Source organism: Brassica oleracea, chromosome C9 (assembly GCF_000695525.1).
Source record: "Brassica oleracea var. oleracea cultivar TO1000 chromosome C9, BOL, whole genome shotgun sequence".
In the NCBI taxonomy this organism is placed as follows: Eukaryota; Viridiplantae; Streptophyta; class Magnoliopsida; order Brassicales; family Brassicaceae; genus Brassica; species Brassica oleracea.
Window position 1 is genome coordinate 36948775 of NC_027756.1, and position 11756 is coordinate 36960530.

The following is an 11756-nucleotide window of genomic DNA, read 5'->3' on the forward strand; positions in this document are numbered from 1 at the left end:
ATAGCAGATACAAATTTGAGTCTAGGGAATGTGATAAAATAGCAAGGGCTTTCTCCGATCGAGGTCTTCCTCTCTCCGCTTTCAGACCATTAGGGAGGTGGAATATTCTTTTATTAATGTCTTTAGTAATTGGTCGATGCAGGTAGGTGTATTCAACATGGGATCAACTGTGGCGGTTCAAACAGTTCCTCAGATTACAGATTCTGTGTGAAACTCTGTTTGTTAATGACAGTGTCTGAATATGACCCTTTGACAGGCTAATAGCGGTTGAGTGTTGGAGCTACCTAGATGCCTAGAAGAACTCGCTGGCAAGCAATGCTTCTTTCATGATTCAAGTGAAACCATACAATTTCACTCCCAACCATGGCACCTTCACGTACAATGTCTGCAACTTCTGAGGACGTGTCTGTGAAACTCTTTTTTGTGCACTACGTGTCTGTGAAACTCATTCAGAGATAAACAAAGCTTAGTAAAGAAAACATCTTCAACAGCGGTGATTGAAATAACGCATCTACTTATTAGTTATAGGTTGAAAGCAGCAACACAACTCCACAAGCGGCATGGCAGATTGCACAACCACCTGCTTCTGGCACCAACCCGATGGATGGGGCTACAAAAGGGATGGACGTTGATCAACCAACACCACCCAGCTTTGGAGATGAGGAGAAGAGCCTCTAACGCCCCTGGAGTGATTGTTGGAAGTACTACAATTCGTCTTTCCCACCAAGTTTTCTTTTCCTACATTACAAGCTCTACGCAATTACTCTTTTCCGTCGTTTGTGTTTTTCCTATTTTCTTTTTAAAATTTCCTGCAACAAGCTCCATCTGAGAACATTGTTATTTTAATTTAAATTAAAGGAAGTTTGATGGCTTAACATGTTCACTAATATTCGTCTGGTATAATTAACATGTGGCTACCTTTAGTTAGTCCCTTGATGCATCAACATAGACTTCACTTAATGCACCAATCAAAAACCTCACCTTAATCGCATCGTACTTTTAATACTCTCTATTTTCTTAAAGAAATACAGTGATTTGATCAAGTAACATAAATTCCGTAGCATTCAACCGTCTACTGATAGTATCAATTTTTTTTTTTGTAAACTAATAGTATCAAATCTTAAACCCGATAAAAAGGTCATCAACTAAAATCTGAATGACACTAAAATAGAACCAACCAAAAATAGTGACACACGGTGAGGCAAATAATACCAAAAAAACATCAAAAGACACACACATGTCAAATGATCGTCATTTACAAGGTTTCTTAAAGTAAATCAAGAACACACCTACACCTCCCTACTTATTCCCTGACCCACAATTCTGCAAATATCTACAACGCAACAACACACGTTTAAGAATAACTTCACCTACAGGATTAATTACTCCATAAAGCAACAAGCCAACAACATATACGACCCCGCGCGGGGGTTCCGCCCCTAATATCTATCTTATTAAAAGAGAAACATTGTGTTGGACATAACCTTTATTTTGTAAATTTTAAATTAAATACACCTTTCTACTTTATAGTTAAACTTACATTAAATCACTAATATTTTTTTATTTATATTACTATCAATGTTTCTAGGCAATATACTAATTTTTTTATAATACTATCCATGTTTCCAAACAACACTATAATTAATCTTGTGTCCAAACAATATAAAATATTAGATTTCATCTTTTTCTTTCAAATTATTTAGATAAATTAAATAATTGAAAAATTCAAATAATTATAAAACAACGAAAATAAATAAAACTTATTTTTACAGGTTTAAATACTAAAACAAAATTCAATCAATAATATATCAGTTAAATTAATGGATTATTTTATTTATATTTCCTAAATAATGGTTATATCATTTATTTAAGTAACATAATAATTCAATAATAGCCATTACATATAATATATATAAATTTTTTACATTGTACAATAAATATAATAATAAAACTAATTATGAAAAATGTTCAAAATATATGTTATTTAGGGAAAAATGCTTAACACTAATGGATAACAACAAATTTAAACGATTATAAGATAAACAAAATTATTAACAAGATAAATTTTACAAAAAGCTATAATAAAATTAATTAAGCTATATAAAAAGGAGAAATATGGTCAAGACATATTTCTTTGCGATGGTACGGAACAAGGTGGTACTTGTGATATTTCGGCTTGGGACATATTTTATTTGGCAGTTTTTCGGATGTTAATTACTATTGGATGGGTTATGTCGGCGATAAGAAAGAGAGAAAATAAAGAAGGTATGAAATCCTTAGCTCCACCACATGTTAAGCATACGAGAATTGAGTTTGACCAGAATAAGGAAAGTAGTTCTGAGTTAATCTGAGACTGGAGTTGGCCTAGTGGATGAGGGCGTGGAAGATGGTCGGATCTCACTTATCTGCCTGGGTTTCTCGGTCTGGTATCCTAAATCTCGCGTTAATGATGTGCCCCGGAGACACGGTCGCCAACTCTCCTAAAAGACCTTTCTTTCATGCGATTGGCGTACATAAATGGGATCTCCAATAGCTGGCCCAAAAGTTGGATAGGGGTCAAGACGCAGTCGGGCGCTGGTGGCTTACTCAAGTGCCCCCCGAACCACGCGAAATGGTCACCTATTACACGGCTCACTAACTCCGCCTTTATCGTTTTTAATTATTTTATATCTATCATTTTCTTTATCAAAATTTTGTAGAACGTCATAATTTCATAAAATTGCAAAACAATGAACTGTAAAATTTAGATTAAAAGGTGACAAATTATGAAACTATAAAACAATTTAAATCAAATTGGATTACATATCGGTCATCCATCGGTTCATTCGGTTAGTCTCGGGTTTTAGTGCTTTTTTTAAATATGTATATTTTTAAAACCTAAATTGAATTATGATTAACCGGTTTGACCGGTTCGAGTCGAATTTAAAAGCACTGATTTTTTAAAAAAATATTTTAAATACACAAAAATTTTACAAATTAACAAAATACTAGATCTTGACCCGCGCAACCGCGCGGATGTTTGTTTGCATATATTTTTATATACAATTTTGTTTACAATTCTAAATTGGTATATTATATAATATATATAAAGTATGTATATCACTTTTTAAAACATAATATTTTTATCATATATGTTTTTTTTATTGTTTCAAACTTTTACATATATTTATATTTTTTTATTTAATTTTTTAGAATTTTATTTCATTATATAACTCGTAATTATATATAAAGATTGGTAAATATTGTTTAATTGCTATTTCATTATTTAACTCATAATTATATATAAAGATTTCTTATACTTTTTTTTGTTTGTTGGATTAGTATTTCATTATTGAATAAAAAATTGAAATAGAATTTGGAAAATATTAAAATATTATTATTTCCAAGGATAAAAAAAAACATTTCACAAATAGATAGTGGTCGCTTTCTGAGACCAGATTTTTCTAGTGAAAAAGGAAAATCAAATAGATAGTGAGTCACAATCTTTACTTATAGTTTACACTAATCAGAAAATATTTTGAAACTTACTTGCTACAGAGGTTACACAATTTCTCTGTTCAACTGCTGTTGAAGCTTGGCCAGTCCCACAATCTATACCTATGATTAGAAAATTTAATTTTCTTAGAACTCAATGCACATTGCGTAAAGAGAACCTGATCAGAACTTCAGTTCGTAATGATAAACATACTTTTATATCACTTGCTGTTGTTAGTCGGTGTACATGGAGTGATCAAGTGTCCTTGATTTGCAGGATTTGGAACAGCACGACTTGGAATGTATCCAACACCTTCGTATAATCTATTGAAAACAGAAGGTAAAGGGATATCCAAAACTCCATTTCGTTTTCTACCAAGTTTGGTTTGAACATGAACAAAATTGCCATCATTCTGTTTTCGTCTTGCTGTCCTATCTCTTCCTTTGGTTGAATTCACCAAAGGGGGAGCACTTGGTTTACGTTTCATTGTGCCTGCAATGGTATTAGTTCAACACCAATTCGATATATATTATACGTGTTTCATGTGGAAATTTAATTGACCTGTTCAGGTTTTGAAGTAGTCAAAATATCTCTGCTCCTTGTGAAATGAAAACCAAACACGGTGATACAGAAAATGTTTGAGCAAATCTAGCAGATGAGAAACGAAATGTAGCGTTTTTGAGTTATTACTTTTAAAATATTTAGTTGCTAAAATCTAGAAATTATTGTTAGAAATGGAAGATTTATGACTTAAAAATGTAAATAAACATATTCATAAACGAAATTTGTCTCTTATTAACTATCTATATTTTATCATCGTTTTCTTTTGTGGGGATATTATTAGATTTTGTGAATTCGTATATGGTATGCAACTAATGAATATATTTTAGAAAATTACTAATTAATTTTTTTTTCTTTGTTTCAGTAATGATATTGAAATATATCAAAGACTCCAGCCAAACTAAGCCATGCGACTTCCTTTTGTTATCTTATACTCAGGTTAGTTCCTTAAACCATTTATTGTTTGATAGAATATTCAAGTGGTTTGGTTAGATAACAAGGTAATTTATAAAGAAATCCAGGATATTTCATTTTTCATGGTTTAAGGTAGTATAAATTCGTTTTGGTCAATCAGTAAGGAAATTGGAAAATTTAATTAGGAAAACAAAAACACATATTATTAAGTTCAATAAAGAGAACAAATTGTCTGTTTCAAGAAACAACAGACATTATTAAAACACCAGAACACTTAAAAAGGCCAAAAACAAAACAATAAGAAAGAAAGAAATCATCTCCATCGCCTGACACCTTCAATTTCATTTTTAATCATCTTTAATCTTCTCCATCTTGACAGACTTGAAACAAATTTTCTTTGAAGTCGAATTCTGATCAAGTTGGTCTTTTTCTTGGCGCTTTGAGAATGGGGTTGAGGTTCCTTCAGATGAATTCTGACTGTTCTTTCCAGATGCAGAAACTTTATTATTAAGTCCACAAACAACATAACATGAATAACACTAATCAAACTGTACAATTACCAAAAGGATACAAACAATATAAATACTCATAGTTTTTAAATTTTTACCTCTCCACCAGACATGATTGATGAACCATCAATAAGATGAGTGATTGGCTCAAAATTTGCCTCGATCTGAAGAATCTTATTCCCAGAACAAACTTGTGAAACCAGAAAGACATCTGATCCATTTGCAACATTTTCAGAACCAAGAGTAACACCAAAACACAGAGATTTACCAGCTAAATCTTGAATAGGCTGAGGCAAATCTGTCGGATCTTCAATCTGCATACTCAAACTTTAGTGACTCAATAAAACCACCATAATAAATCCAACAAAAAAATAAAATATATAGTACCCTCATCATAGGAGCCATCCCAAAGTTCTTCAGCTTCACATCCGACTAAGAGTTTAGCAACAGAATCAAGCATGATGACTTTGCAAGTACTTGTGTCATCTTTGACAACCATATGCAGTTTGTATCTGATCAGGAAGATCATAATAAGTTTGGCTGAATTAACAATATATATTAAAACATAGTGGAGTACTAAACTCACTTTGGTGCTACACTCGTGACCTTAGAATGACATGATGTGCACCAGAACAATGACATGATTGTTTCAAAATTTAGACTGGTACGTATCTTGTTTTGAAAAAAACTTTTTGGATATTTTGTTAGTCGTTTAAAGTTGGTTTACAAAATGGAATAGGTTTCGAGATTTTAGTGGTTATTTGTTTTTGGAATTGTAGCCATATTTATGTAATTTAGTTAGGCATAATAACAACCTTGATTAGATATTAAATGTAACATTAGTTTCTAGTAATAGGTCTATTAGGTCCAGTTTTTAAAAAAATCATACATCAATCAAGGTTAAGACTTCTCTTTTAATATATAAGATGTGTTAAGTTACTAATGACATTTCTCATCATAAAATATTTCGTGCTTGCAAAGCGCGGATCAAAATCTATTATAACCCTTAACATAAAAAAAACAAAAATCAACTTATAAAGATGTAAGAAGTTCTTACTAAGAACTAAGAACAAAAATCAACTTACTAAGAACTAACACTCGTACGGCCCAGTCACACCTAGTAGAAGTAAAAGAAACTCGTGCGCTGCTTTAATGGGGCAAAACAGTAAGCCCATTTTGATTTTTGAAGATTGGACGAAACAGAAAAGCCCAAACAAACCGAATAAAAATTGCTTCTTATGGACCTTTTTAGTTAATACTAAAATATAAAGTGCTTTCGGAGTATTAAGTCATTAATAGAGGACCAAATATGTAGTATACTAAAAATGTGTTGTCGTTCGTCTAGTCGTCTCCCTAAATTGGTCCGTCGTTCTTTAAAGTTCACTCCGATTCTCAGTCTCGTTTCCGTCGGATTCTCTCTTTCTGGTGACCGGAGTTCCGTCGCTTGAGTTTAATCCTATCGAAGAGCAGGTTAGGGTTCTATTTCCACTCTGCTGAGAAAGTGCGACTAGGTAGAAAATTGTGGAAACAGTCCTACTACTGATTCAACACTTGGTAGTTTTTTTTATGAATCAATTTCAGACCTGGTTTATTGAACATCGATTATTCTTTTTTTTTTTTTTTTAATGTAAAGGGTTTAGGGTTTTAGAAAGTGCGTTTGGTGAATCAACACCAAAGAAAGTGACCCCTTTAGTTTTTCTTATCGCAGTTAATCTCAATAATGGATTCAATCAATGATATGTTTGTTTGATTCTTCACTGAGAAACTTCCTTGTTGACTTCTCTATATATTGTTATGAAAGTGTGACCAGATCAGATCATGTAATTTGTTTTGTATTTTTCAGGTTTACAGAACTGCAAGCGCTTGCCATCCATCATGTCTAGGTGAGCTTTTTGGCTTTGTTTTTCTTTCCTGTAACCCCCCCAACAAATAAACAAGATTTGTTTTGTTCAGTATTAACCAAAAAAAAAATGATTGCTGACCTCAATGCTGTTAAACCTTCTTTATTCTCTTACTAGTTCAACATTTTCTTTAACTCATTTAAGATGTGTACAGCACTGAATGTTGGCATCTCTACATCAATTGTTACTTTTCTTTTTTTCTTCTAGAATTGAGTGTGTTCGTGTATGCTTGACAGAGAGGATTTGAGTGATACTCTTCGGATACTTGTTGCAACTGATTGCCACTTGGGCTACATGGAGAAGGATGAAATAAGGCGCCACGATTCCTTCAAGGCTTTTCAAGAGATTTGCTCTATTGCTGAGGATAAACAGGTTTTGATTTTTTTTATCCTTTCCCTTGCCACTATTTTCATTTCTTCTTCTTTTCCTCATTATTTCAAACAGGTGGACTTCTTACTCCTTGGAGGTGATCTTTTCCATGAGAATAAACCCTCTAGAACTACGCTTGTTAAAGCCATTGAGATTCTTCGTCGCCATTGCCTTAATGATAAACCCGTGCAGTTTCAAGTGGTCAGCGACCAGACTGTAAATTTTCAAAATGCGTGAGACTCTCTACTCTTTTGCTATTTTACTCTTAATCATTATCAGGAGGAACACTATATTGACTCAACATGTGCTCTCTTGTACACTTCATTTTCTCATACTGTGGATTAATCTATTCTTCCTTCGCCTTATTTTCTTCCTACAGGTTTGGTCATGTAAATTATGAGGATCCCCACTTCAATGTAGGCTTGCCCGTCTTTAGTATTCATGGAAACCATGACGATCCAGCTGGAGTGGTACATTTTCATTATTTGGTTATGAAAAATTCATTTGAATATCTTTGGAACTTGTTTATTTTGTGCAGCTTCTTCCTTAGGCATATTATTTCGTTTTTTCTTTTCTGTGGCATCTGGCAACAGGACAACCTTTCTGCAATTGATATCCTCTCAGCATGCAACCTCGTGAATTATTTTGGAAAGATGAATCTTGGTGGTTCGGGTGTTGGCCAGATTTCTCTCTACCCTATACTTATGAGGAAGGTTGGTGCAAAGAATTTGTAGCCTGGACACTTGGCTCCTCTTGGATTTACATTTAATCAAATTAATATTCAGGGTTCAACAACTGTGGCTCTCTATGGTTTAGGAAACATCAGGGATGAACGTCTCAACAGAATGTTTCAGGTAATCCAGAGGATTCCTCACCTTTTGCTATACAATTGTTTATTGTGTTAATATTTATTGCCTTGTTGGTTTTACAGACCCCACACGCTGTCCAATGGATGAGGCCTGAAGTTCAAGAAGGCTGTGACGTTTCTGACTGGTTCAATATTCTGGTGCTTCATCAAAATAGGTTGAACCCATTGCAATAGTATGTTTAGATTCTGTATTTTGATTTTGTACTCATATTCTATGACTTGCAGGGTGAAATCAAACCCCAAAAATGCAATAAGCGAGCACTTTCTTCCTCGGTTCCTCGACTTCATTGTGTGGGGCCATGAGCATGAATGCCTTATCGACCCCCAGGTCCGTTGAAACTTTGATTCTTGGAGTTGTTGCATTTAAAGAAGTGTGAGGCACAATGTGCATTGTCTCTGAGATAAACCGTTTAAATTTTTGAAGGAGGTATCTGGAATGGGCTTCCACATCACACAACCAGGATCTTCTGTGGCAACATCACTGATTGATGGGGAATCAAAGCCAAAGCATGTTCTTCTCTTAGAAATCAAGGTTCTTCAGCTAACAATCTGAGACTTTTATCTTTACTTTGATCGTACTGCTTAATCTACTTGCCTCAAGTATGGGTTCTTGCTCTTTTTAATCAAGCATGTAAGCCTGAGTAATTTCAATATATGACTTGCAGGGCAATCAATATCGTCCTACGAAGATACCTTTGACATCTGTGAGGCCTTTTGAGTATACAGAGGTAAAAAAAAAAGTTCCCTAAATGTTATGGCGGTGACAGACTTCTATGCTTACATATTTTCAAAGTGCAGATTGTTTTAAAGGATGAAGATGATATTGATCCCAATGATCAAAACTCAATTCTCGAACACTTGGATAAAGTGGTAACTATTCAATTTTCTCGTATTTCATGTGGATATTTGTTTTTCTCCTGCCTCTTTTTTGATTATGCCTCTAAGAATATCTACAAAATTGTTAGGTCAGAGATCTAATAGAAAAAGCAAGCAAAAAAGCTGTCAACAGATCAGATATCCAGCTCCCGTTGGTTCGAATCAAGGTAATTTGTTTCCGGCTTCCATGCTTCCTTCACACCGCTGCAAGTTCTAGCAACTCTCACATAATTAAACCTTTATTGTCCAACAAAAGTAGAGGCATGGACACCCACCCATAGCCACAAACTCATACTCTATTTGTTTTATTTCAATGACCAAAAAAAGACTGAGATCAGGTTCAATCTTTCAGGTAGATTACTCTGGATTTATGACGATAAATCCTCAAAGATTTGGACAGAAATATGTGGGAAAGGTACCTAAAAATTAGTTGGTATAATTTGATGTTCACCATCTTTCTGCAATGTTTGGTTAACTTGTGATAAATTCTGAAACAATTACAGGTTGCAAATCCCCAGGACATTTTAATATTCTCCAAAGCTTCTAAGAAAGGTCAACGCGAAGGTAGGGGCATTTGGACAATATTGTTGCGTTTTATCTAATGTGATTTAGTTATCATATATTTCTATCTTCCATTTTACAGGCACCATCGATGATTCTGAGCGGCTCCGTCCAGAAGAACTGAACCAGCAAAATATAGAAGCACTAGTAGCTGAAAGCAACCTGGTACATCCCGCAACCCTTCTATCGTTATGATTATGTTATTGGCTTCAGCCCCTGTAGAACTTTCACCAAAGAATGATATAGACTTGATTCAATAGATTACGAAATGTGCTTGAATACACAACGGGATAATCACTCTTATCCTCTTTTGCAGAAAATGGAGATCCTTCCAGTTAACGATCTTGACGTTGCTCTTCAAAATTTTGTGAACAAGGATGATAAACTAGCTTTCTACTCATGCGTTCAGTACAATCTTCAAGAGACTCGTGTATGTACTTCTTTTTTTTCGGTCACCATTGAAACTAAGTTCTACGTAGGATATAGTTGTTACTCGGTAGCACGATTGTTGTATTTATGATGTTCTCTTCCCATTTTTTCAGGGTAAACTTGCAAAAGATTCAGATGCCCAGAAATTTGAGGAGGACGATCTGATTCTTAAAGTGGGAGAGTGCTTAGAGGCAAGACGATTTAATTTCAGTTATTTTATCTCGTAGATTGTGGGAAGGTATAAAATATCAACCTACTAGTTGCACTATGTTTGTGCAGGAACGCTTGAAAGATAGGTCAACTCGACCCAGTGGTTCCTCACAGTTTTTATCCACTGGATTGACATCAGAGGTTTATATTCTTTCTAAGAGTTTCCTTGCAGTTTCTGACTTCACATTCATCTCTGTCATGCCGTCGCTTTCTTACAATGCTGTTTTCTGCCTGAGATTGGTACAGAATTTGACGAAAAGAAGCAGTGGCATCGCGAATGCTTCTTTCAGTGATGATGAAGACACGACTCAGATCTCTGGTTCAGTGCCTGCCACTAGAGGACGGAGAGGTTCATCCACTGGTACATCTCGTGGCAGAGCTAAAGCCCCAACCAGAGGAAGAGGCCGAGGTAAGGCCTCGAGTGCGATGAAGCAAACCACTCTTGATGGTTCTCTTGGTTTGCGCCAGTCTCAGAGGTATTTTTTTGTCATAACGTTTAACCAAGTACGGTTTGGTTCAGCTAGCTAATGTCATGTCCGTGATTTGTCTTTCATTAGATCTGCTTCAGCTTCCTTCAAAAGTGCTTCTACCATTGTAGAAGACGATGTGGATTCTCCTTCAAGCGAAGAAGCAGAGCCTGAAGATCTTAACCAAGTTGACAGCAGTTCGGTATGAACAATTCCTACATTGTTATTCATTTGTGCACTGCAATTAGTTCGTCTCATCATGATTCTTGCTTCAATATCAATTAAAGGAGGAGGAAGAGAACACTAGAGGCAAAGGACGGAAAAGACAAGCTACTACTAAGAGAGGCAGAGGTAGAGGTACGGTGACATCAAAACGTGGTAGAAAAAACGAAAGCTCTTCTTCACTTCATAGGCTGCTCAGTAGCAAAGACGAAGACGAGGACGAAGATGATGAAGATATTGAAAAGAAGCTAAACAGATCTCAGCCTCGGGTATGTTAATCACATCTATTTTTCCATTTTCTTTGCTGTTTCGGGCTCGTTAGTGAGTTCAAGTTCCTGTTTACCATATGATATTTGCTCACTTAGTTGTATGATTTGTAAACGTAGGTTACAAGGAACTATGGAGCTCTAAGAAGATAAAATGGCAAGCTCTCCGACGTCCCAGCTCACAACGAAGCTTTATAGTGTTTTTTTCTCTTCATTCGTAGCGACTTCTCACGCCAAATAACGCTGAAAAGAGCAACCAAACACTGATGAGTCTTTGTGAAATGGGTAGTGAGAATTTTGTAGTGTACTTTTTACCGTGCTCTTTTTGAGTTTTGATGTTGATCAATGAGGAAATATATTTTATTATCAGACATCTTTGTTTAACATCGTTTGTGTCAGTAATAATATGTAAAACGCGATCAAGTATAATGTTTAACATAGAAAACAACAAGCGGGGATAGCTCGAGCGTCAGACTGAAGATCTGAAGGTTGCCTGTTCCATCCACGCTCACCGCAATTTTATAACTTTTGTTTAAATTAATTTTATATGATTTTGGTTAATATGAATTATTATTCTAGTTTTGATTTACATTATTAAGTTACTGTTGTGAAACAATAGATTTAAAGC

The 11756-nt window shown here is 34.8% G+C and overlaps 1 protein-coding gene across 2 annotated transcripts; it reads left to right on the forward strand.

Annotated features, from left to right (window-relative positions):
* The first annotated feature begins 6259 nt into the window (after positions 1-6259).
* Positions 6260-11551, forward strand: LOC106313015 (double-strand break repair protein MRE11). Of its 2 annotated transcripts, XM_013750730.1 has the most exons (23): positions 6260-6429; positions 6803-6842; positions 7097-7232; positions 7305-7462; positions 7609-7699; positions 7823-7942; positions 8015-8083; positions 8161-8252; positions 8323-8425; positions 8522-8629; positions 8763-8825; positions 8896-8967; positions 9063-9140; positions 9326-9388; positions 9477-9537; positions 9617-9699; positions 9851-9964; positions 10077-10154; positions 10243-10314; positions 10420-10649; positions 10731-10842; positions 10928-11131; positions 11249-11551. In XM_013750730.1, exons 2-23 carry the CDS (start codon positions 6835-6837, stop codon positions 11279-11281), a joined length of 2148 nt encoding a protein of 715 aa, XP_013606184.1. In that variant the 5' UTR covers positions 6260-6429; positions 6803-6834; the 3' UTR covers positions 11282-11551. The 2 variants fall into 2 exon arrangements, with proteins under 2 accessions (XP_013606184.1, XP_013606183.1); XM_013750729.1 differs by having other exon boundaries at positions 6271-6429; positions 7097-7462.
* Positions 11552-11756: the final 205 nt, after the last annotated feature.